Genomic DNA, 27,771 nt, shown 5'->3' with positions numbered 1-27,771 from the left:
GCCTTAAATTTTGTACTTCACGCTAACAAAAATATTCTAGCTATGCAAAATGAAGATTAAATCAACACCTGTCATTTTTTTAATTGTGTTTTATTGCAATGCCGTCTTTCAACGGTACAGTTGAAAATACTGTTTCCTGTCTAGAAAATGCACTGTTCTTTGTCTGTTGTTCAGCTAAAATAAAGTAATGTTCGGAGTCCTTCCAGTGGAATAGCTTGAAGAGAAATCACGCTTTCAAAGCACAAAACTGTTGAAACACAGAGAGGATGTGATGATCTATGTCATTTGTGAAGAGAAGAGTCTCCAGTGTGTCCACATAGTTAAATATGCGCTCTTGGTGCTATCAAAACACAAATATATATCTCAAGATCCATAAATAAGCATTAATGTTATGAATTTTGTAAAAATCTATCAATATTTTACAAAACACAAATTGACAAAAAAAAATTCTCTGCAACTCTATCAATGGATAATGTTATGGTATCACAATAATTCACAAGTTTTTCACAAATTAATACAAAAACAAAATTCCAAATGCCACAATAGGAAATCTTTCCACAATTAAAGGGTAAAAGTGGCAAAAGCAGACCTGCCAAAAAATCTCAGGAAGGTAAACCCTGTAACTTATGAAAATCAGGCAATTTACTTGAAAATTCAGCAAACGTACCTTTGAACGTTTAACATTTTTTTATGGGCATAGTAAGAATCAAAATAAGGAGTAAAAGCAATACATAAGTAGACCATATAACCCACATTTTACGAAACATAACCAGACTTATAATTTAGTGTCTGACTATTCTAAAAAACTGACTAATTTTTACAATGATGCTTCCATGAATTTGATATTTACTGGACATTTTCACAGCGTTAAACTTTTTCTTTTCCACATGAAATCATTATAATTAACCGAGATTTGTCAAGCCCCCAATTTCCTGCCCATCGACAATTTTTAGCAATAAATTAAGAATTTTTCCCACAACTGGCAATATTTCCAGTATATAAATCCAGATTTTTCATTTCCGATATGAAAATATGGTCATTGAATCATCTATCAGCCAATTTACGATTAAACACATATATAAAACCATATATAATAAAAAATATATATAAAACCATGTTGAAAAACTTTTTCAACATGGACGTGCCGCCATGTTTGTTTAAGTTCATAGATTTATATGGCTTTGACCACATTCATACAGGCTACCGCACCTGGAGTCTAGGTGGTGCGATTTCGCAAGAGCTTTTTCATGTAATGGGGACAAGGTCATTATGTAAAAATAAAAACTGTAGCAGCAAACTCAATACTTTTTTAATTCACGTTTTATTTATTTTTTTTTAATGCAAAATCTGCAAAAGGGAAAATGTTGGGAAATCACAAAATGCCTGTTTTGACCCATAGACACATTCACATTTTTGCAACCTCTTTACACGCTCTTTTGAACCACTTAGTCACCTTAATAACATTATGAAACACTACTCGTTTGACACTTTATTGGGGAAAACGTCTGAATCTTTTCTTTTTTTTTTGCCACTTACAATGTTTACCATCTTTACCCTTCAATTTTCTTCCTTCTCCAGACCTATCACTGCTTATACCATAGGGGTTCACAAACTTTTACTTATAAGCAGGATCTAGTTGTAGTATTATTATGAGGTGCATTTTTCATGTATGGTGTAGTAATAATAGTATCTGGTAGAAAAGGTGACCAGTGCAGTTATTTGCCTTCCCCGTAACTTTTTGCCATGAGAAAATATCGCGAAAACATCAATTCTCAAAGCTCTCACTTCCGAATGGAAGAGGGGGAAAAAATTTGATTGAAGAACTCAGTATAGCCAAAGCAGTAATTCCAAAAAAGAGAAGGATACCTAGAACAACCCTCAACGACATTTTTAGTATCTTTAAGATTAGATGGAAAATTATAACCCATAAAATGAAAATAGTAATGTGTGTTACAAATTAAGAGCAGAGCTTCTCACTTCAGTAAAACACGCTCAAGCTCAAAATGCAAAGACTTCAAACTCATCCTGAGAGAGAGGGGCCTCAGAATTGGTGAAGAATACCCCACCCCTCCTCAAAACATTAATATATTTCTTAATTGATTTTGTTTTTTTTTATTGTCATTTGTCTCATTTATTTTATCTTTACTTTTTTTCTTAGTGATCCCAAGAGTAGTGATTGATACAGAGAAATTGCACTGCACTGAAATTTTAGTAGTAGTATCCTCAAAGAAAATCAATATGAAAAGCAGTTACTTGGAAAAACACTTCTTGAAGCCTCCCGAGAGTCCACCTAAACCAATAGTTGTTTGAATCGATGCCCTCAGCTTCACAACGACCAATGTGTTCTGTCAATAACATTATGAAACGCTATGGGTACAAAAAAAAATTATATTTTAATGAGTATAAAAACCATAACAGGAAGCGAAGTACGTGAAATCATGAGATATCATGGAATACATCAGAAATGTGTTATTATTCATTATACAGTGAAACGCCCACATGATATTCAAGGGACACAGAAAATTATCATTTTAAGGAGTTACCATTACAACAGTAAAATCTTGAAATAATGATACTCTGCGGATCAAGAAAAAATTACTGCATCGAAAGGTAGCAGTTGAACATTAGGGTGTATGTATTTCCGAACAAGACTTGAAAAAATATCATTATAGAGGGATTTATTGTTATATCGAGTATTGTTGTAGTGAAGTTTCGTTGTATATTGTATGGCACATCACATCAGTAGGAACACGAAAAAAGAATTACAACTAAAAAGAATTACACTTTCAAATAATCTATGAATTTTCATTACATCGCAGATATGTTATAAGGTTAGTTTAGGACTTCCAGCAGCAGCAGTCTAACAATGACCAAAACACAACCAAATACTGGCTTTTTCCTCTCATTAATCATACTCACGAGTGAAAAATTCTTAATTTTTGATTTTAGTAAAATCAAAAAAATGTCAAAATTTACCTGGAAAATTATGAGAAATAAATTCTTCAGATCACTCTGTGCCGTTTCCAGCTTCTCTTCCATTTCCTCAATCATCTCCTCGCTTGGTGTTTCTTTTTCTTCCTCGCCATCATCCATAGGTTCTCCATGCTGAATAAAATATATATAAATATTGTCCGGAATAAAAATACAATGTTATCGAAACACAATTTTACTATTTGAAGTTCATGTTAAAAGTTTAAACAAAAATAATTGTAGAAAATTCATATTAGATAGAATCCGCATACATCATGCCTCAATATACAAGGGAATGGCATATATATATCTATATATATATATATATTGCATGTAAAATCCATATATCCATTATTTTGAAAAAATTTACTTGAAAATCCCAATATATCATTGAATATTATCAATCTAGACATTTGTCTTAAAATTACTGAAAATCATGAAAAATGCCTTAAAATTACTAAAAACCATTGGAAAAATGTCCTTAAAAATAACTGAAAATGAAAAAAAATAATCTACAAAATGAAAAAATATGCAAGGTCAGAAATCTGAGTCCTATTAATTTGTTTCACATGTTCTTTAATGTAGTTGACTTTGGGCATATCCACCAAGTCTCAGCGAGCACAAAAGGTGTATGACTAAGGATATGATATCCATATCTTTTTTTTACACACACACACAAATACCATTCTTTTTTTACACACACACAATTGTTTATACAAAATGAACATTTTAGATCACCTTCAATTTTCTCTTTGCGTCTGTGACCTTCTTTTGCATATTTGTAACAAATCGAATCATAGTTCTTATAGTCATATGGAGTATTTCCCACACATACGTCCTAAAAAATGTCAAAAAATTATCATGCATATCGATATAAAATTATAATTCATACAAAAAAATTGATAGATTTTTCCTCTTTAGAAAGACCAACGTCAAAAAAATCTATGGCATAATTTATGAAAATTAAAATAATCACAATAATGCACTCACTTTGGGAATTCATGAGCCATTTCTTTAGAAAACAACCAATTAGCGACTGAAGAACACTCCACAATTCTGGTTTTTAACAATTTAGTTATAATACCAACCATCATCTGTAAGAAAATGTGTTGAAGATGAGAATTGAGAGCAAGACATAACTTAATAATTTAATGTAAAATCATATTTATGATTAAATTCGAGACCTGTGCTTCAGGTAAAAAGATAGGTTTAGTAGAAAAAAAACCAGAAAGATTCTAAAGTTGCATAATTTTATTTTACTTCCCATTTGAGAAAAAATTTGTCTTAATGTGAAAAAAAAAATTATTAATATTATCGAGATAAATAATTCGTCTCTTACAATAGCTTGAAGTTCAAATTTGTAGGAAAGCATAATTATGAATTAATCATGCAGTCAGCCACTTACTTGCTGATGTGCATGCCAAAATTCAAAAATACTCCTGAGAATACATATTTGTGCTTCCTCTGATGTTGCTAAAACTTGGAAAACTGAATGGAACCTATTTTCAAGAAGAAAAAAAAAGAGAAAAGGATGTTAAATATGCATACTTATGTAGAAGTCAGACACATATCCCATGATACTTTACACTGAAAATGAAGGATGGTAATACAAAGTTGATCTGAGAAAAATACATGACTTAACAACACATCGAAAATTATATAACAAACTCACTTTGCTATGGCAGCAAAAGAATGTGAAAAAGATTTGCTGGCCAAGTGGAACAACGTTTGTACAAAGACATCTATCTTCAATGGGTTATGAGTGGGAGCAGCTGTGGAACAAGGAAACAGCACAAACATACAATTATATAAATATCTAATGAGTTGAACAAACCTGCTATAATTTTCAGCATATAATCCATATGTTAGATATCACAGGACAATGAAAATTACAAAAAATATAGTCAAAACATAGTCTGCATAGTCATATCGACAACCCCCCCATTCTTGAAACCCAAATGTGCAATGTCCTTGGAAAAAAAAGAACTGAGAAATGACATTTTGAATGTTTACTCTACCCATGTTACTCTATAAAAGTTATTTTCCTAAAATGTTTTGTAACATGTGTTTCATTCAATAGGGATACACATTGAGGTTTCAGGCAAAACTTAGATACCAAAATAAGGTATCCAACCAGCTGATAAAAAAAGTTGAAATTTGCACATTCGTGCTTCTAGCATGAGGGGATGATATACATTAAAACCTCGTAAAGTCGTCACCCTAATAAGTCATAGTTTTTCTTCAGGCACTTCCAGCTTTCATAGGGGCCATTCAAGTATTACATCAGCATCGATGGGGGGGAGGGGGTTTCTGATTTGCTGACTTTTGATGACAAGGGGAAGTTTGGATAATGCTTACGTCATCAACCACCCTTTATGAAAATATGAAATAAAATATTCTTAATGCCATCTTACTCTGTGCGCTAAAAACAAGAAAAACCTTTCGATAGTTTGTGAGCACTTGAAGTGATATTTCCCCTTTATTGATATGTGTCTTATGGAGTCACTTTAGTGATCTCTAAATGTTTCGCAGATCCAAGTGATCTGGAAATGTGTCAGTGCCGCTTAAGTGCTCTGGAACTGTACCACACATCACTCAAGTGATCCATAATTATATGCCGCGGATCACTTAAATAATCTGAGAATGTGCCGCGGGTAACTTGAGTGATGTAGAACCACACTGAGGGCCACTTAAGTGCACTAAAACTATGTCACTCAAGGGATCTCTAAATGTGTCACAGATCGCTTGAGTGTTCTGGAACTGTGTCCCGGGTTATTTAAGTGATCTGAAAATGTGCCACGGGCTGCTAAAATGTTCTGGAATTGTACCATGGGTCACTTAGGGCCGTATTCACCGACATGGTTTACACCTGTGGTTACAATTTTTGGATAAGAGATCAACATAGATTGGTCAAAACCCTGAATTTAACCAATCCGTGTCGATCTCTTATCAGAAAATTGTGACTATAGCTTAAACCATGTCGGTGAATACCGCCCTTAGCGAGCTGTAAATGTGCCGCTTAGTTCATTTTTACAAAATTAGGTTTGAGGAGGGCAGGCTGCATCAGATAATCCAGAGGGCCATTTTTAGTCCGCAGGCCAAGGGCCTTTATGCGATTTATCATTATGTGGCTTAGAAGGTGGGTCGCAATGAATTTATTAAAGATAAATTTTGGGTTCATAGCCTTCAAATAGCATTGAAATTTTCAGAAATTCATTATAATAACATATAAAGTTATTTTTTCCGAAATTTCAATTAAAAAAATATTTTTTGGAATTAAAAAAATAAATTTTTGATTGTCGAGGGGGGCACGAGCCCCCTATCCCACCAATATGCGTTATTACTTAGAGGGGCAGAGATGATGATGAATTTTTGCTGACGGGGTATGAACTTTGCTTATGTAATACAGGGGTGCAAGTGCCCCTCATCCATTTCGGAGCAGTAAATTTCATTTTTGGAGCAGAAATTTTGAAAATGGAGCAGAACTAAACACAAACTGTATCTGCAATATAAGGAGTAATTTTTCTGTGAAATGTGAAAAGTTTTTCCAAAAATGGTTGAAACAAATAATTCTAAATAAATTCCATTCACAAATTAAAATCCATTTAAATTTTTTCTGAATTATCTTATCTGTCATTAATAAAACATGCATTACTGAAATGACGAATACAAATTATTACTCTTTTCAAATTAAGCAACATGCATACTGAAAACCTAGGCAGCAAGAATTTCTGCTGCTTGAACACCAAAATCTTATTCCTCCTGATATAACAAAAAAAGTGCGTGCAGAATATAATAAGAGTTTCCGTGGAAAAAAAAAATTGGCTTCTCACAGAATTTAAAGGAATTATTAAATTTAAAAGCAAAATGCAAAAAATGAGAAAAATATAAATACCTTATTTACTAAAAGAATTTCTCAACCTAATAAGGCATGTTAATAGATTACAAATCACGATTCGATTTCAGAAGTACAGCATCTCAATGACTATTTTTTTCCAATTTTTTATGCCCTTGAACATAAGATTTTGTATGTCTTATTACATTGAACATTAAAGCATTGCATGGACAGATTTTTCAATGTTCGAACAGACTTTTATTTATTTGTTAACAATGAACTCTTTTTCACTGTCTGTGTTACCATGTGCTGAAGATAAAAAAGTCTTCACCAAAACTGGCAAAATTTTGAACTTTGGGCTGCTTTCAAAGTTACGAAGTTTGAATATGTCTGCCCAATATCTATCTCTCTATTCTCTGAACTGATTTCACTTCTTGTAATTATTTGCATTGTAGTGCAACCCATTCATCACACATAATCAATAGTTCTGTTGGTGATACAATATTAAGCAACATTCCAGCAATACGTGAGGGAGTAATGTACCATCCCAGCAATGCATGAGAGGGAGTGCGAAAAACAAGAAAGGGTGCAAATATTTCATTCTCTCAAACAACATGTTTTGGAAAAGTAGGACATTAATATATATTAGGTATCTCACAGAAGTTACGTAAAATGAGCATGCCCTAGTACAAACTCCTTCCTCTGACTATTGTTAAGAGCATGCCCCTCCCCCACCAATGCAGTGGCGGACCGTGCGGCCTTATTGGGCGCCGCTGAAGGAGGGGTGCCAAATGGAGTTGAAAGGGTGAAAAAGGTTTGTCGACCAAAAAAAACGTGGTCAGTAGCGCCAAAAAAAAAGGTTCTGCATGGGTAGAGATTTTTTTCTCTCGAGCCGGCCCCGTTCGCCAAATCCGGATTTTCGCGATGTGAAATTGTTACGATCGGCAACCGCCGACGATAACCACATGACCGCATAGTGGCTAGATGACAAAACTATGAATATTTTAGCTGGAGTTTTTACAGATTCTATTTTTTCCCAACGATCTCCGAAAAATTTCGGTAATTTAAACGAGTAAACCAATCCTCTTTTCGATGCATGCCGTCTTAGAACGCAAGTTGGCAGCCGCGAAATTACCGTTATTTCCAGTATATAACCTATAACCAGCAGGAGAAAAAACGGTCTCCGAAATCGGAAAATTCGGCATATTTATTCAGGGACTTTGATAGCCCGCCGGTTATACCAATAACAGTACAGGACTTTATACTTCAAGGTAGTATACTAGTATACTACTTTCCAAGGTCACGAGATAACGCGATTGTAGTAGATGGTGGGAAGTGAAAAAAAAATTGAAGTTTCTCCCCCCCCCCCTCCCCCGTATCTTTTTCCGTGTCTCGGAAAGAACGCGTCCCGTGAACAACATTTTCATGCGAATTTTTGCTTAATTAAGGGTATTTGACGTACTACAGTACATTAGCGGTACCTCCGCGAACCACAAACAAGAATTGGCGCAAATGCGCAGGGATTCTGCACCTTGGCGCACCATGTAGCAAGAGAACCGTTTCCGCGCAGTTTGGCGCAATTGGCGCAGCTCTTGCACCCCTGGTAATACTTGAACGGCCCCATAGACATCAATGTTATTAAACCCTAGGTTATTCATCGCTAATTTTGGTTAACTCGTCACTATGAGAAAGTTTGAGAGGAACAGATTATTTTTACAGCTTCCCATTAAAAAAAAAAAAAAAAAAAGCTTGCTAACAGGTGGTAGCAGCATTGTCGTATGCTTAAAAATCACCATAAAAGCCTATGCATCAAAGCGGAATAGTTTAAGTAACAAAAGTTACGTTGGAGATGTCCATTTGCCGACTAAGGTTTTTGAAATGTTAGGGACTATCAAGCTAGACCTGATTTCTCTATGGGCCCTACTAATTTATGGCTTCAAATTTAAACCAAATATCTATGGTAAAAAACCAGACATTATTTCCAAAGTTGAGGTCTTCTAATGTTTACTTTCCCTGCCCAGGGCTCCCCTCAAGTCAAAAGTGGGTCTTGTGTTCGAGATTACCTTGTATCATGAACTACTGATGAATTAGAACACTAAAATTAAATTTCATGCGTTTGCAAAATTAATGTGCAATAGTTCTGTTTGGAAGAGAAGCTAACTATTCCAACAGTTGCTCTGATTAGTCTAAATTAAAAATTATTAGTATTAATCAAAGTTTACCAGTATATTTTCCCATAATAAGTTAACTAATAAGAGAGTATAAAAAGCAAAAAAAAATTATTTTTCCTTTTGAAATCTATAAATTTTATTAATATTGTAATTTTCATTCATATTTTAATAAATGTCATATTTTAAATTTATATGATTTTTACCAATTTTTACAAAATATTGCGCATTGAAATTGACGGCACTTTGCTTAAGCTGTCATAATTTTTCGATAACATGAGGTGACTGTGACGACTAATCGAGGTTTTACTGTTATCAGCAGAAAATAATCAGATTTAATATTTCAAGAGGGGAAAAAATTCATCAGAAGCATTAGATAACAATAAAAATAATAAAATGTGTGTGATCACTAAACGAATTTTTTTACTACTACCATAATTTTCCGCTAATATCACATTTAGGATTCATCAAAATCTTTGAAAAATCAGATTTTACACAATCCTAATGACATAAATTCCATGATTTGTTGTCATTCATATCATTCGCATTATCTAAATTTTCATCACTAGAAAATAGATAATTCATCTTGGAGGTAATTTGTAAGTTATATGCCAAAACTTATGTTAAATAAACTATTTGATGGATTGAATCAACTTAATCTTTTTAATCTCTGTCAAATCTTTTTAATCTCAGTCATAACATTGCTATATGTTTCTAAACAAAAAACAGATCACACTGCTTAATATGAATGAGTCATTGAGACTCACCATCATCATCTTGTAAAGGATTTGGCAGATCTTTTATTAGCAAAAGGGCTTCTTCGGGTGTACATTTCTCCTTCAAGGCAGCGATGAGTTGCTGTGCAGCAACTGTACCTGGCAAAGATTCTGAAAAAAACAAAATTCAATAGTGAAGGCAAATTTAGTTCAAACTTATAAATATTCTTAATAACTTTCCACTGTTTCGCCTTAGCTTTCATACATTTATGTCTAACAGTGAGGACAGAGGTGCCCAAAAAACTACAGGCTTCTTTGAGATAATGAAAGAACCTTTCTTCTGTGCAGATGGCCTATAGCTTAGAGAGAAACATTAGGTGAAAATGTAGGAAAGAGACAACCAAACAGCCTAAGTTTCCGTCCATTTGTCAGTAGAATGAGAATAATTTTCAGGAACAAATCTATCATGTAAATTGAGAAACCACTGTGTTACATTTCATAAAATTCTAAATTGTGTTGGCTATGTAGCTTTATTTAATGAGCATCGCTGATTTCTTTCTCAAACTTTTAAACACTTATTGAAAGATAATAAAACAAGATTGCATTATAACAAAAAAATTCATATATTTATGCATACCTGCCCCCTCTTCCAAGTATTTAAAATATGACTCTGGTTTCTTCGGTACCAGGCTTACAAATGCCTCTGGGGTGAAATCCAAAAGCCGTTGATGATATGAAAGTCTAGAAATAACAAAACTGCAGTTACAAATCCAGAAGCGTACGCATATCAACAAGTAAATATAAATAATAGAAAATAATGACAAAAGTTCAAAATTTTTCTTTTTCACCTAAGACACTTATGGAGGGTTTCAGATATAAATTTCGGCTTGGGATGTAAGGGATCCAAGCTCAAACAATCACTCCAATCATCCCAATTCCACCTGAATTGGAAATTGCTCAAATGATATGCAAACCAATCTGCAAACCTGCATGACACAAATTATAAAAATAACATATGTGAACATTACAAATAGTTTGCAAGTAAATAATCTTTCTAGTAAACGCAGAATAATTTCAAATTATCTGGATTGAATGAAATAGAACAGCATATTGGAGAAATGTGGTGAAAACTATACGATTTACCTGTCAATACAATCTACGTTCATGGTATCAATTCTCTCATACAATAACTCAACTGCTTGCGCTAGCTAATGATGAGTCAAAGATACATTTCAAGTTTAAAATTGTGATTCAACGAGTCACATTAAACATAATACAGTAAAACCCCTCTTGATGGTCAACTCTTTTTAATGGCAAAATAGTAATTTCCTTTATAAATAAAAGTGTGCATTTTAAACTAACACCCTCCCGATTAATGGTCGCACTTCTCTTACAGAAAAAAAAAAATTCGTCCCACTGGTGTCTGCAAAACATTATTCAAAACGTTAGGAGAAAAAATATAAATCGATTAAACAAATAATTTCAACATTAAATTAAATAGGAAACTCAAAGGAAACAAACTTTTAATATTCAAATCATCCAACAATTCCAATTAACCAAGTTAACCTGTACCTTCATTTCTGTTCCAAAATCTCAAAAAAGATGCAGTAGTCTACGTGCTAAGAAATAAATAAAACAGCAATAAAATAATAAAGCACATCAAGAAAATCCAATGTCTTTACACATAATCCACTGAGATTACATGCAGGGAAAAATAAGATTTATTTTTATTTTATTTTCAGCAAATGAGTTGCGATGCTTTTATTGGCGATGTTTTGACATGCAATTTTTTTGTTATAGCGATGTTTTGATGTGCAATGTTTTCGTAATGAAGATGTTTTACCATGGAGTAAAAAAAATGGATGTTTTTAAATGGAGATGTTTTTGTTGGCAATGTTTTGACACAATACCCGCTGCTGAGGCTAACAAAAAAATTCCATGTATGTAAGTTCGATATTCGCAGAGATATTTGAATCCAAAATTAGAGAAAAGTTCGAAAAGAACAGCATAACCTCTTCAAAACTAGACATTAAAAATATTTTTTTTGATGGATTTATGCTTATTGCATGTCAAAATATTTAAAAAGGAAAAAAATTTGAAAAATTAATTAAATAATCAATTAGTCAATTACTAGGGTCAATTAATTAAATTTGGTCAATTACTAAAATCATTTGAGTTAGGCGCCCTTATGCATACCTCAAGTCTCAAATTGAAAAAAACCATTAAAAAATGAAAACAAATCTGGAACGAAGAGGATGCATGAGGAAAGAAGCATGGCCTGTTAATTATGCTTTTCATTCCCAATTTTTCTCCGATTTTTGAGTTCAAATATCTCAGCAAATATTGAACTTAGAAGCATGGGATTCTTTTTGTTGGCCTCAAGAGAAACAGAGCAAAAACTCTTTCCACTTAGAGGTTGAAGGACGGGAGAACTGTATAAAAATTTAGATTTTCTATGTTATGGCACTCTAAATTTTCACACTTGAAACTGGATCAGAGTGATTCTTGAACACATTTTAAGTATTTTTTTTTTCAAATAGAACCATGCTTCTACGATGAACGGTTGATGAGATAAATGCCAGATTAGGACTTACAAAACACCCTGTATATGTATAAAATACCACACATCGCCTTTCTGATACCATTCCTTTGCTCTTGTTGCTAATCAGTTCAATTTCCAGTAATCAATATCCAAATAGAATTTTAAAATATATACAGAGGAATTTGATGCAACGGAACATCAAGATTGTATAGCATGACCATAGGAAGATGGCCTCTGACCTTGTATGGCCTTCACTACAAATAGTGAGGGTTCATTGTTCAGTAGGGAGAAATGGAGGGGAAAGAAAATAACCTCCAGTGTTGATGCTGGAGTTCTCTTCCCCACCATTTCTACCTACTGAAGAATGAACCCTCTGTTTTCATGACAAAAGTCATACAAGGTTAGAGGCCATCTTTCCATGGTCACACTATAATATTATTTTGTTTTAGACTGGTTCCGTTTCGTACAGTTGCAACTATATGCAAATGCACTATGACTATTCAAGTAAGAATGCATTAAGAAATGGGAGACCACTTTTCCAGACAATGCAGTGGGATAAAATAGAATTTAGTCAATACTTTAAAAAAAAAAGGGGGGGGGGGGGGACTTTGCAGTATAATATTAAAAAACAAGAAAGGATACCACTTGTGGCATTGAACTTGGCTGCAGTTTGCACAATTCCAACAGCAAAGAGCCCAGACACACAGCCAAATATGATGATACTGGAAGCTTGAAAAGTTCACCAAGTGCCACCTGACATTAATATAAATTACAAGAATGAACCACATAATATACTTTGGCCAGTCAAAAAAAAAAACGTTAAATTCTGTACAACTAATAAATTTTTAATTGATAAATTTTTTTTAAACTTTATGGAGCATGAACATACAAAAATTTGCATATACATTCCGCACAGCACCAACCATACTGAACAAAATTTAGAACAAACTGCAGATAATCAAAAAACAATTGAGACAATCAATAAGAACTACTGTCATGATATAGCTGTACTTTTTTTTGGCATATATTAAAAACTAGCAGATATGTAATTAGAAGATAAGAGCTGCAAATGTACTCAAAGATATGTACAAGTGCTGACCAGATATTACATTGACCTACGTTGATAACTTTGTGAGTGTGGCAAGTCGTGCGCAGTGCAGAAATAACTGGTCAGTCATTGAAGAACTTTGAAACTCACCAGTCAGTCACTAAGTTTGACAGTTTGCACAATTCAGCTTGCATTTGACATGGTGGTAAGCACACAATGGCAGCACAGTCTGAGCCCACAGAAAACAAGCATACCATTTTGGTATTTAACCATAATAATGTTGTGTTTTAATTTTTTCAGTTTCCATGAACAGATCATAGTCACTGATATATTCACTAACAGCAAAAAAGTATTTGAGATACTGACTTGGAAAATTTCATGATTATTAATGTTGACAATTTTTCTAGTAGTATGCAGTAACAGGAGAGTTGAAAATGAAATCTCAAAAATAAAATAATTCAAAAATATCTGAAGTAAAACTGACTGCATTTGATTTTCAAATGTTATACAACCATTGAAATGAATAAAACTTACTTCTACAATCATATACTCAAGAGGAATTTTCGCTTTTCCTGGGAAACTCAGAAGAGACACTGCACTACAGAAAAGAGAGTTCCAATAGAATTCCAATCAATGATCAATTAATCGAAATACAATCATTTTCAACCACAAAATACCGAAATTCAAATTACACACACAGATGTATATTTCTAAGCATATTAAGGTATCGGACTACCTTTCTTGTCACTTTTTTGTAAAATGGTACTGGAGTGAACTTTAATATTTTTTGATAGGGTCCCAAAATGGTGAAAACAATAATAGTTTTGGACTACTTCTGTCATTTTATGAAAAAGTCATTTTTATGTCAAATTTTAGGCAAAATTCATGTAACATTCTAAACACGATTGCAAAAAAATTCTATAAAATGGAATATTTTATTTTCACAGTACATTCAGGTAGTAATGGTGCAGGTTACAAACCAAAATTTAAAGCATTGTATAGTATGACCATAAGTTACACTCAAATCTGTTAATGTACATGTGAATTTTTGAAAATTTCATTCTACATATTGTGTATAAAACACTTAGACGAAAACATGTGGCAGACCTTATATTTTGGGTCATAACCCTAATAATATATAGCAGAATATCATATTAAAAATTTTTTAATGATACAATGAACAGATTTTATAAATCATGTTGTAAACTCAGGTAAAATGTAAAAAAAAAATAACATTCTTTGTAAAACACGTTCAAAGTTTATATTCACTGTATACTTGTATGTGCAAACGCAACACTAAAGTGGACACAACTTCAGTTCTAAGCATCATATAAACAAAACAAAGCTTTTTGGGAATTACAAAAAAATAGGGCTTTCATAAAAAATTAAAATCAATATTTCCAAAATGACGTTTTTAACGTAGTCAGATACCTTAAGAAAAGAGGGGGGAGTGTCATGTGTGTTTGCTAATCAGGTTGTCACAAAAAATAAATCTGGGACCATTTTTTTCTGGACACATAAATCAAGAGTCATACCAATCTTTTCGTGTTAAGTGTTGTTGTTCAATGATTCTTTTTAATTGTTCTTCAATGAGATAGCGTTCTATAGAGTGGGCACCTGGCAGAATTGGTCCCTGAAAAAGAAAATTAAAAAAAATGCTATCATCATATATTTTCATTGAACAAAGGGGAGAAAAAATATTAAAAAATAAAATAGAATGTAAATTAATATTTTGGCACAATTAAACTAAAATCTCATTAAATAGCTTTTATAATTACAGCTCAGAGATTTAATCGGAGAAAAAAAACTTAAGTGAAAAGTAAATATTCACTTGAAGATATTATAGAAAATTCAAAATACATTTTCATTTTACACATGCAAAATTCCACATGAAAAATTTATTTAAAGGAAAAACAACAACACTCACTTCCGGACAATCTGTGTAATCAAACAGCCTGAACACAACAGTTGGAAAAGGGTAAGAACACCCATCCTGATGGGGAGGCACATTCAACGAAGGCACACTATGTTGTAGTGCTTCACATAAAGTACCATCAAATGCCAAGTATGGACGCGTTATATGATGCTCGACCCATTTATCTGTACGTAACTTACAGATCTGAGCCCATAAGCAATCCAGATACTAAATTTTGACATAAAAATAAAGACTAAATAACTATAGGTATTAATGTACATATAACAAAAACTATCCTGCTATTTGATAAAAGTATGAGTATTATTGGCATGATATATAATAAACAAATTACTCCTCTAAATTTTTTTTTTTTGCTTTGATGGAACATGATAAAAATACCCTAAAATAGTAACATATTATTTCACAAGATATTAGGTGGGGAACAAAGTTCTTGTTCTTATTAAGAATCCAAACTTAGTGCTTTCAGGGCTGCAACCGCAATAAATTCCGTCTTAGGAGAGTCCACTGTAAGTGCCAAAACAGTGGGATACTGTTTCTACTATAGGCATTACCTTCTGCATACCAGCTGGAAATTGTCCGGTGCAAAACAGGTCGCCAGATGTACAATGAGACACAAGGTCATATTATCTGTCTGGTGGGATCACAGTGAGATAAACTTCCATGACTTTTTCTTCCGAAAAAATATCTCTTGCTTCTTTTTTTTCTGTATACTTTTTCCAAAACAATAAATTTCTGGAAAGAACTTTGTTCCCCACCTAATACGAATGACACATTTGAAACTTACTTCTTCTTGAACATGTGGTGTATTAGACTGCCAAACTTTCAATGAAGGTAAATGAACTTTATGTCTTTTGCTAGAAAAATCATGAGGAAAGAAAAAAAAATTAAATAATCGTTAACTTCTTTGTTATTGGTGAAAATATTATTGACAGTTACTCAGAATGGCAAAAAAAAATTGATGTAAATAAATTGCAACTTTAATAGATTGCCGCTGTATAACTCGGTAGGGTGATTTGCAGGGAAAAAAAAAAGGGTGCAGGAAGTTTAATGTGGCTAGCTACATTGTTTTAGGTACATTTTCTAAAATATGATATTTTGGTGATTGTATAAGACCATTTTGATTTTTTTTTTTTAACTGCACAGGAACTTCCTTATATACTCATGTAAAAGCTGACCCCCTTCCCACTTCAAGAACATCAAAATCGCAATAAATTAAAAACCTGTGTATAAGCCAAAAAACTATGTTTTAAACGAATCAACGACTACTGTGTGCATGATCACGAATTTTACCAACTCTGGGAGAAAACGGCCACTTGGGTCTCACCTGGAAGGTAAAACACACGCCATCTACAGCTACAAAAATCACTCTACTGATTAGTGACACTATCTCAAGTAGTCTAGTGGCATCACAGATCTTCAAGCTAGCCATGTAGCTATATGATTTGGTACAGTGGGGGTTAATATTTTCTCCTCAAAAACGAATCCATATATATATATATAAGCCACAACCCTGCTTCCCAATTGAAGAACAAATGTTTAAACAAAGAACTCTGCATATGCACGAGTATAAAAGGTTATTATATATAATTTTCCATGCCACAATGATTTTTAATGTCAATCGTTTGTTTGAGGATTAAGAATTCCAATTCCGCTAATTTTTGCTAAAATGGTCAATCATTTTTCACACGACAATCATGTATTTTAAATAATACAGAAAAATTCTCAATAACTGTTAGATACAAATAAAAGTAATCTATCAGTTGTGGGACAACCCACATTTGTTTTGCAACTTCATTAATGTTGTTATCGACTCAGATGTTGGTGAGTTTTATAATATTTTATCTCTTTAAAAATCATTTTATCTGTGATATTTTTGTCTTGCCCACATTTATGCTTTTTTTTATGTTGAAATTTGAGAATTTACTATAAAAGAGAGAAAGATGAGGTATCTTTCAGAAAGAACAGGTGTATTCAAACTAGTAAACATTTTTGAGATAGCCATTACAAGCTGAAATTAAAATTTAGGAGAAAAGCTGCAGAGAAATTATCCCTATACAGTAGTCTGTGTGAAATATAACCAGTACTGATTCCTGTGACCAACAGAAAATTTGCCAACCTGCAATTTTGTCGTATGTACAAAAGTAACCAAACATTTATGAGTTCACACTAGCGGGTACCATAGTACGAGTTTTTTTTTAGAAAAACATTATTGAAAATACCTGATATAATCGTCAATCATCCTCAACAAATGGTCAAGTTCACTGTCTTTCTTTTCATATAGTTCTCGTCCAACCTATGCAACGAAATGAAAATAGACACTTCTCCTTTAGAAAATAATGTTACAATGGGAAATGTATCAGCAAGAGAGAAAAATGTACAATATATTAATAAATTAAATAACTCATCAGGCATAGCATAAAAAAGTTACAAGATAAGACAAAATGTGCCCATTAGATGCATGTATAAAAAGCCTTCTGTTTGAATGGAAAAATGAGACTATGCATAAACATGCTTCATATTCGTTGAGAAAAAATCTGTATTCAGCCAGAAATTTAAAAAAATATGTTATATGCTATATAAGGTTGCATTAATTTATCTTAATTTTTGAAGCTGAAATGATTATATTTGAGGCATTGTTCTTCGATAAGCCTATTGAAATATAGACTGTGTCTGACAAAGGGTAAAAATTGAATATTTTAAGAGTGAAATATATCCTTAATCTAAGGAGGACCACATTTACAAAAGCAATAAAATTCTCAACCTCTTCTGGTAAAATTACGGTAACAGTTTAAGAGGGAAATGCTTTGTAATACTAAGTCTATATAATGACACTCAAGGGAATAGGAAGATGTATTGTTACAGATGGAATGTATTAACACTATGACAACTGTATCAGGACCAAAGAGAGTGAAAATGTTATATGGGCAATTATCTTTATAGAGGGTACTATTATATAGGATTTTCACTATTTTTAGGAAGAAAATAAATGCAACCTGCCTAACACTGTATGTGATAGAATCAAAACATAGTCCCATCAATGATTAGTGCTTTCGTGCGCACTTTATAAAACGGAATATTATTTCGGTCTCCTGACATTTTGTTTCACACAGGTTCCACTGTATCGAATGACGAAAAAATGGGCTAGAATTTGTAGGAACAACAAATGAATTGCATTAAAATTTAGTGTACCAAATTTAGGGGATAGAATTTCAAACACTTCAAAAAACAAAGAAATTTCCAATATCTAGTTTCGAAGTTGCAAACTCTACTCACCCACGGCAAAGCAGACAGCACTGAAAAAACATAATAGTCAGCCCGTACCTATAAGACAAAATATAGCTGAATAAGCAACAGATATTTGAAACCTTATTTTTAAAATATGTCCCAGATATGTTAACATTTGTTTCAGATTTATTTTATTTATTTTTGAACATATTGCCGCAAGGAAAAAGCTTAACTTGAATTACGACTGAAAATTTTTGCAAGAACATTTACCAGCCTGGATCATATTAGAGGAACTCATGAAAATGAAAATCAACATACTTGAGGGATTCCAGTTTCTCCGCTAACATTGGCTAAAATCTGCAGTAAATTCAACATTGAGCTGGCTGATATAACGTGGCAATTCACAAGATCTGCTAAAAATCTCACCTGCGAAATAAAAGTTCAAAAACAATCACTGGAAAAATGAAAATAGCAATTCACAAAGTAGCAAGAAAACATTAACTTCTTAATATATATGTTCAGACTCCCTCCTTAACTAGGTGTTAAGACATTTGGATAAACATAAAGGCTCTTATGAAAGGCAGGGAAGAAAATAGAGGCTTTTATCAGAGGTGGGAAGGGAACAGGTTAGACAAGTCGATACATCAAAAGTAGTGATCTTTTTGACAAGTGATCTCACAGATGTCATTGATGAATATTAAAGAACTTAATTTAAAAATATACAATAAATGTCATAAAATATAAAAGTTAAGGCATTAGAGTCAATTTAGATATCAATTTAAAACTATAAACATTAATTTGAAAACCTTTCAATAGTCTCTCTCCCTCCCCTTCCCAAATTTTCACGCTATTACACTGAAAAATACTGAAATACATGCATAATTCTCAAGTTTTTGGCATCACACACAAAAGCATTATTATATTTTAGTATATGGCCACCACATAAAGTCAGTGGAAATAATGAGGAACTGTTTAATGTTTTGCAGTTTATTATAATTTTTCAGAACTCCATAATCATTCTAATAATACAGTAAAACCTCTCTTTTGCAGTCACAGGAGGGACAAAAAACCTGTCCGTAAAAGAGGGGTGACCGTTAATCAGAGGTTTGAAATGCATACTTTTATTATAATGGGAAATTATTATTTGGCCATAGAAGAGGGGTGACGCATCTGAGGGGGGGTGTCTGTTAAGAGGGGTTTTACTGTAATAATAATGCTTAAACTTAGAAGTTAGACACATAACAACAGTTTTATTATGTGTTATCAAGTATATCTGAAACCACATTCCCATCATACCACCAAGTGCACCATATCTCTCCCAATTTCAGACAACAGACACTTGTGAGTCAGGGAGTGCCTGTACTTTAATTAACATTATGAATGATATTCCTGCAGAAATTATAAGTAAGACTTTGTCAAAGTGAAACATAAGAATTACTCACTGTGATTCTGGCATCTTCAAAAAGTCCAACTTTAAGGTATTCTCTGAGACTCTTTACCAGAAGTTCAACAAACTAGACAGGAGGAGAAAAAAAAAAGGGAGGGATAATAAACCTGTAAGTTCACAGTAAGATGAAAATAGCTAGGAAATAGACAATTGCCAAAAAAAAGATAATTTACAAAATAATTTGTTGACTTAAATGAATAAAATGTTCTGTATTAGTCCAACTATCTTGACAACCACCAATTAGCAATGAAAAAACAATCCAAGTACTTTATAGGATTGTTTTGACAGTAAAAAAAATGGGAAAAAATCCACTCAAATCACAAGCGTGAATAGAAACACCAAGGTACTAATCAAACATGCTCTAATTCACACAAATTTGATAGAGCACTAATGGTTGTCCTGATAACCGACCCGTGCCTGATATTCATAATACCATATGGCCCGAGATAGGTGCTGTGTATTCTAGGCCTATTATTAGAATCGAACAAACACTTTTTTATACATGTGTGTGTTTGTGTGTTACCTTTAAGTAACTTTTTTATATGTCGCGTGCCGATTGTAAATTTACATTTTCATCCCCTATAAAAAAATTGGAAATTCTTTTTTTGTGCCTCACAGAATCATAAATGTCTCTTAATTAATCTAATGAGCATGAAAGAGTTAAAAAGTAATCTAAAAAAGCTATGTGCAGTGTTTCCTACATAATACTACGTCAGAAACACATTTCCGGTTTCTGTTATTGTAATAATAATTCACAAATTCGTACATCTAACAAAATTGTGCACACTAACCTCTCCACCGAAATTATAGTTTCGAACGTTTAAAAGTCCAACCAACGTAGTGTAGATCGATGTCTTCTCTGGCATTCTAATTACACTAGATGGAGACAATAATCAAGAAATTATGACAACTATGACGAGTAATTAACTATGAAAAATTAACATACATTCGAAAAATATTTCCATGAATAATGGGTCATCAAAGAAGTATATTATGCATTTTATTAAAGCGCAACCTGCAGCTGCTGAATTTCACATTTGCTACACTACAGAAAGTTCAACTGATTTTTAGCGGCATGGGATAATATTTCAAAGGTAAAGGTCATAACGGAAGCTTTCAAAATTCTAAACAATATAGACAGGGTGGACCAGAACATATTTCTATACAGACCAAGAATTCCTCAGATTGTATCTAACTACTACTACTTAACTGCACATGCACCTCCTGTGCATTCCTCAACGGAATTTCTAACTTGGTGCATGCTGGAATATTTGTTCTGAGTGCATATATTGCATAACATATTTATGTTGTCAGAATTGTGCTGGTTTTGCACTCTCTCTGGTGCTACCATTCGACTTTCATATTTTAAAGTGCAGATGATAAATGCTTGAATATATTACGTCAGAATTGTGTTATAAGTCTGCCTGCTCTTTGCGAAGAGACTTTTTATGAATGGAAGAACAGCTCGTATTCCCGCCTCAAAGTTGGAAAAGTGCAGAAAACCAACTTCAGCCGGCCACCACCATGCGTGAACGTACTTTAAACCTAAATACTCGTAATTAGAGTCCAGCACGATGCCCACTAATTGCAACTAATAGATTGGATGGGGGATAGACTAAGATGCTGTGAGAATTTTTTTTTTCCTGAAACAGGACGGTCAACGCTGGCTGTCTGTCGTAAACACCATATTATTCTAATGACTCAGAATCGAATGACTAATCACCACGTGATAGAGGAAAAATTTTTAAATAAATTCTATTGATCTAAATAAGAAGTGAGTTCAAAAATGATAATTTACCATTCACCAAGTATCCTCAATATCTTTGTTTTGTAACTCGGCAGATCAGCGTCTAATACTCCAGCCAATCCTTCTAAGTTGCTTTCCAAAGAAGATGTGCTCTAAAAACACAATAAATCAGTTAAAAACACACACACAGTCAGAAGCAATCAATTTTAACATGATGATCATCAGATGTAGCCTACAGTTTCATCATCGGGGCACAAATACTTGAAGGAAAAAATGACTGAATTGATGTTTATACATAATGGGCTGAATGATGAATTAGTGATTAATTTCATAGCTTAACATATTAACTTCCTTAACCTGGCAACAAGCATATCACATTTATCAGACCTTATGAAATGTGAACTTGTCTTCTCGACCCACACACACATGAACGCTTTCATACTTTCTATAACTACTTCACCAAACACCAACTCTGGTCATATCGCTATATATTGCAATTTACTGCCATTAATGAGATGGGTTGGAAATGAAGATGCTGTCTATCAGTGGTCATCAAGTTCGTTAGGGAAAATGTCTTATCTATATCCTCCCTCAGGTTCGAACCCGGGACCGTGACAGCAACCTTCACTGTGGTAGACAAGCATCTTACCACCATGCCACTCGGGCGCTATACTTTCTATAACTCAGTTCAAACTTGTTATAATATTACATCTTTGCAGTAGTTTAGAAACATGTGTCAGATAAAAACAAAAAACAAATTGGTGATATAGTACGCATTGGCATACCCAACCCCCCCCCCCCAGATAATAGTGTTATTTTACAGAAAATAAACCTAACCACCACCTCTTTAGAAGAAAAGAAAATTAACCCCAATCCCGCTTGAGAAAATTGTGTGTATGTACATGATAGCAAGTCACGTGCAAATTTAAAAGTGATTTTCGAAATGTCTTGGAACCTGTGTTTCTACTACTACTTAACATGCACTTCGTCCACATTCTTCTATGGAATTTCTAGCGAATCGTACATACCAAAAATGTGTATACGTGCTGTGAACCTCACGTGAGGTTTGTTTCTGTGTAACATTTGTTATGAGTGATACTGCCCGTGCCATAAATTTTTCTAACTCTGAGTGAAGTGTAATGAATGAATAATTGTACCATTGTAGGCCTGTTGCTCTCTGTAGCGAAACATTTTAATGGGGGAGATCAATCGTCTCGCATTTGCATTGAATTAGTCACAACTACTACTTAACTATCCATACATCTTGGACACATTTCTCTGTCAAGGTTTCAAACGAATTGGTACATGCTGGAATATATGTGTTCATATACATTGTGCTTGAACTATGTTTTATGTTCTACTCAACACTGCCACCTTTCTTCATATTTTTAAGTAAAGCTGGTAAGTGCTTGAATTTTCATGTTATGAAAGTATCATGTTTAAGTTCTTCCTGCTCTCTGTGGAGAGACTTTTTCAAATCGAAGACCAGCTTGCATTCGTTCAAAAATAGTTACTTGAAGAAAATTGGCAAAAAACACAGTTATATTTGGTTCGTATAGCTTGTCATGGTATAAAAATGATTACGAGAAACCCTTCGCAATCCCAATAAATTCATTTCAACTCACTCATAAATACTAAAAGTAAATAAAAAAATTATGTTATCATAATTACCTTTTCTCCAACCCTCATTATCAATGACTCTAACCTGTCTTCTATTTCTTTTGGCTCGGCACTCAACCTACGCCGCTTTCTGTGCCCATCTAAAACAGAAAATAAATAACTTATTACACTTGCATAAAGGAAATGCATAATAAAAGAAGCAATCGCCAATCAGTTCAATATGGCCAATAACGAACAAATACAATTGCACAAAAAATTTTATTTGTTACATGAAATCAATCTTATACGCTGTAATGTGTGACAATCAAAATATGCAGCATAGGTGAAAAACTACGAAGAAATTATACACAAAAAAAAAATTGAATTAAAAAATATGCAGTTAATTAATGGGGATTGATAAAGGGTTGCCAAAACTAGCAAACACTATATATGGCTATCAAGGTTGCCAATTTTGAACCAAAAAAACGTTGCCCTGACCACCCTTACAGAAAATTAACCTGGGCCGTGATTCTAGGCGATAAAATGAAGCACAATAACTTGCTGGGAAAAATTCAAAAAAATGATTTGTAAAAAAATTTGCTACCTTTCATATATCGTGACTCTTACTTGACTTTTGTGACCTTTTACTCTTTTTCAGAATTTTTTTGATTGATAAGAAAGAAACCATTTGATTGGTGCAATTATTTTGTAATTCAAGGAAAGTTTTAAATTGATATATCACGGGTTCTCAAACTTTTACCACTCACGCGGTAACCTTTTTTCCATATTAAATGCTAATCCATGAGCTCCGCTCCTCAGAGAAAAAAAATATTTTCAAAAAAACCTTTGTCAAGAATGTTGGAGCCACACCCCATGGCAATATTTATTAACACTTATTGCCATTTACTAGCATTAGCATTTATTAGCAACATTTAATTAGCGCATCTAATGGCAACAAATTGGATTATTTATTTGGGGAGCAAATCTTATTTCACTTTCCCTTCCTCTCCACTACAAGTATATTTTCAGATTGGTTTTTTTTCCCCCACCCTCAAATTTGTTTTCAGAGCCCACAAACCGTGTTCACTCACTAGTCACAGCCTCTGCGACACTTTTTTTTCGGGCAGGGTTCGTGTCATTGCAACTCTGAATACCAACATACAAATTCACATACTTACTCTCAAAATCATCTCACGATCAAGGGTTATGGTGAATGCGAGACCATGGGCACATGTATCGATATTGCTTACCTTCAAGGTTACCAGATGTTCCAAGTCGCATTTTGATTGATGTCCTTTAATTGATAAGATTCAAGGAACATTTCGAGCGCATGCATAGGCATAAAGTTATTGGAAAAATTGAGGAAATCTAACTCAATATGCCTATAGATATTATGGCGGTGTGGGCCCAACACAAGTTTATGCCTATGAGAGCGCATTCCTCAGTTTCTCAATCACAAAATCTGGCAACTCAATCCTACCGGTTATTTTCGGACAGGGAAAAATAAATTTCATGAACTCCAACTAATTTATAAAAAGAGCAGTAATATTTATCCTAATTTGCATTCATGCGCACAAGCATACAAGAAAAGCAGCTACATTTCAAGCATATAAGTTATGTTAGCTTTCAGTTATGTATACAAATGGTATGTTAAGAGTTCAGTTATGTATACAATGGTATGTGTCAAATAAATTCAAAAAGATGGCTCGAAAGTGATGGAATTACCGTCATCGTCGTCGTCATCATAATTCGTTCTGCGACGATTACTCATCTTCGAAAATAAAACCAGACGATCTAATTAGCAACTTCGAAAATCGTAAAATATTGGCAGAAAACAACAGACCACTGTACAGTTCAGTTCATGGGGATTACACGACAAGGAGTGGCAGACAACCAATAGTGCTGAAAAATATATTTTTCTACTAGAATCATGAATCATTTTAAATCTCAAAATATAGAAAATATTCATATTCAATGACAGTAAAACTTAAATTAAATAATAATAATTTTTTGAGGTTTTTTTTCGAAATGTGAAACATCCCTGACCATATTTTACTTCTTGGACAATCATTTTCTATATATTTGGTGATGTCTTGTATTTTATAGAGTATGCACTATTCCAATTATCTTTTTTTAGTCAAATAAATAATAATAAACCACTATTAATTTTAAAAAGCTAATTTTTCACATTTTTTAATCATCTTTCATTGTCCCGATTTATTGTGATAAACTATGGTCGAAATGTTTATAATTAAACATTTCTTTTGAAGTTAAAGTCGTCTGGGTCTGAGAGTGTAAACATTACTGAGCCTACAAAGTTTATTCATTCAACATGGACAAAAACATGTATGGGCTCGTCCTTCCAAAGAAAAAAGATGGTGCGCAAGTCAAAACAAAGTCCATATTTGATAGTGACAGTGATGAAGGTCCAGTTGAGTCTGTATCTAAGAAAAAAGTTCCAGTTAAATTATCAAAGATTGAAGCGAAGCATATGGAAGAGGATCCTAGTATCTACGAATATGATAGCATATATGACAGCATGAAAGAGACTCAAACTAAGAAGCAAGTTGTTCCAGTAGAGGTAAGGAAGCCCAGGTTCATGAGCTCATTGCTGAAAGCCGCTGACAAACGCAAGAAAGACCAAGAGAGGCGAGCTGAGAAAAAGATCCACAAAGAGCGGATCAAGGAAGGCGATGAGTTCCAAGACAAGGAAGCCTTCGTCACTTCGGCGTACAAGAAGAAAATGCAAGAAATGGAAGAAGAGGAAGAGAAAGAAAAGATGAAAGAAAGACTCGATGAGATGATGGACGTGACGAAGCAAAAAGACATGAGCGGCTTCTATCGGCACCTTCTTAATCAAACCACGGGTGAGGAGGCTGTTCCAGAGTTTGGTCGTACTGACAAGATGTTTTCCAAGGGTTCTGGTTTGAACCCGAATCTCGAAGTCAAGAAAGAAAAAAGGAGTCCGAGTCACTCTGATGGTTCATCCGAGGAGGAATTCGAGATGCCCTCAAAGAAGAAAGGCAAGCATATTGGGTCATCCTCTGATGCTCGTTATGATTCACCCAAAGACCACAGAAAATTGGTATCGTCCAAAGATAAAAACATCAAGAAAAGCTTCGACCCTACCTCCTCAAAGTCAACTCAACAGGATTCCGAGTCCAGTCAAAGATTTCCCAGAAAGCGGCATGACTCTGGTTCTTCAGACGAGACACATGCTCAAAGGAAACAGTTGAGAAAGCATGAAAATAAACGGGTAGAAGATTCGAAGGATGAAATGCAGGTTGCCGATGAAAATATTCCAGAGAAACTCTCAGATGATGAAGATAGATCTTCGTGCCAGGATGCTACTGTGCTTCCAGCCTCACCAAGCAGCACGAAAGATGTCGATTTGGATGCTGATGATGATGATATAGTTGATAGCGATTCTGAGAAATCAGAGGTTAACACAGTTACTGAGACAAAGACCGATGAAACTGTCAAAAAGAGTGACATGAGCTTCAAGTTCATGAAACGTACTGTTGGTGAGGTCTTTAAACAGGCCCAGGAACGATATTTCAAAAGACTCTCATCCAGAGACACAACAAAGAAAGTTTAATAACATTCAGTTTAAAACCAAATGTGAAACACAGCAAAACCCCTCTTAACGGTCACTCCTCTTTTATGGCCAAATAATAATTTCCCTTTATGATAAAATTATAAATTTCAAATTCCCGTGATCAACAGTCACCCTCACTCTTTTACAGACAATTTTTTTTTGTCCTCCTGGTGTCCGCAGAAAATGTTTTTACTGTATTATGTCAGTATTTCATAATATATGTATGTTTGTTTGTATAATATTTTCTTTAAGCTGCATATTCATTTGTAAGCAGAACCTATGATGTAACTTTACAATGTTTTTGAGAACCTTCTTATGATGAATCTTCATAGAGCGAAAATTGTTTTGTGTTAATCATAAAAGCAATTCAAGAACAGTTTATTTCATGTTACTGGCATGATACAAATTATTGTTTCGAGCGTTTTAGCTTCATAGATTTATGCACATCTTTATTTCAGATAATCACTAATTTATATAATTCAGTTACACTGTCGACACTGCTTATTATGATCACAGATAATGCTGTTATTTGGACATTGTTATCACTTTCGCAAAGAGCGGGAAGGACAAATACCATAACGGGGGAAAATGTGTTTCGACTTCATTCATGGTGGCCAATGAATTAATGAACGCCAGAACTTTGCCACTGGACTTATCCCGTTGCCGAGATCTCTTCCAGCGCAGCTTCGTGGCAGAGTCTGGAACACTTTATTTTGTGTCAAAAAAAAGAAAAAAAAAACATACAAACTTTTTGAAGGACATGGTGGCCAGTGTCATTCACGAGCTGTTAGTTGATTGCTGCCGCCGTCTATGTATGGAGCCTTTCAACACATATATATGTAATCATCTAAAAAATATAGTCTTTCGAGGAATCTTGTGTAGTTATTAGGACTTCGATTTATGTTATCAATTTATATCTAATCTCAAATTTTTTTTTTTT

At 33.7% G+C, this 27,771-nt stretch overlaps 2 protein-coding genes across 2 annotated transcripts; one reads left to right on the top strand and one right to left on the bottom strand.

Annotated features, from left to right (window-relative positions):
- Window positions 1-71: 71 nt before the first annotated feature.
- Cbp80 (Nuclear cap-binding protein subunit 1) lies at window positions 72-25,117 on the bottom strand. The gene is made up of 24 exons (XM_089240365.1): window positions 24,959-25,117; window positions 23,306-23,394; window positions 21,686-21,786; window positions 20,679-20,763; window positions 19,883-19,954; window positions 18,759-18,866; window positions 18,489-18,536; window positions 17,435-17,508; window positions 16,000-16,069; window positions 15,207-15,422; window positions 14,815-14,912; window positions 13,814-13,877; window positions 12,874-12,984; window positions 10,833-10,897; window positions 10,538-10,675; window positions 10,327-10,430; window positions 9,741-9,860; window positions 4,643-4,742; window positions 4,376-4,469; window positions 3,961-4,064; window positions 3,709-3,808; window positions 2,977-3,105; window positions 2,254-2,367; window positions 72-340 (listed from the first exon to the last, which is right to left on the bottom strand). The coding sequence occupies exons 1-24, from the start codon at window positions 25,002-25,004 to the stop codon at window positions 227-229; spliced, it is 2,364 nt and encodes a 787-aa protein (XP_089096491.1). The 5' UTR covers window positions 25,005-25,117; the 3' UTR covers window positions 72-226.
- A 400-nt stretch (window positions 25,118-25,517) lies between these two features.
- On the top strand, window positions 25,518-27,702 carry LOC149079853 (uncharacterized). Its single transcript, XM_089240364.1, has one exon. The coding sequence runs from the start codon at window positions 25,566-25,568 to the stop codon at window positions 26,829-26,831; it is 1,266 nt and encodes a 421-aa protein (XP_089096490.1). The 5' UTR covers window positions 25,518-25,565; the 3' UTR covers window positions 26,832-27,702.
- The last annotated feature ends 69 nt before the right edge of the window (window positions 27,703-27,771 follow it).

This window comes from Pholcus phalangioides, unplaced genomic scaffold, assembly GCF_987345545.1.
Source record: "Pholcus phalangioides strain wild (caught in Gottingen) unplaced genomic scaffold, Ppha-v1.0 ptg000012l_1, whole genome shotgun sequence".
Lineage (NCBI taxonomy): Eukaryota > Metazoa > Arthropoda > Arachnida > Araneae > Pholcidae > Pholcus > Pholcus phalangioides.
The sequence above is the reverse complement of the archived record's forward strand: the minus strand, read 5'-3'. Positions and strand labels throughout refer to the sequence as shown.

Bases quoted from the DNA above. Each gene is read 5' to 3' on its own strand.
- Cbp80 (XM_089240365.1), bottom strand. From the start codon at position 25,004: ATGAGTAATCGTCGCAGAACGAATTATGATGACGACGACGATGACG. The intron at 23,395-24,958 runs GTAATTCCATCA...TTTCTGTTTTAG, and splicing joins TGATGACGACGACGATGACG to ATGGGCACAGAAAGCGGCGT. The intron at 18,537-18,758 runs GTATGTTGATTT...TTTGTCTTATAG, and splicing joins GAGAAACTGGAATCCCTCAA to GTACGGGCTGACTATTATGT.
- LOC149079853 (XM_089240364.1), top strand. From the start codon at position 25,566: ATGGACAAAAACATGTATGGGCTCGTCCTTCCAAAGAAAAAAGATGGT.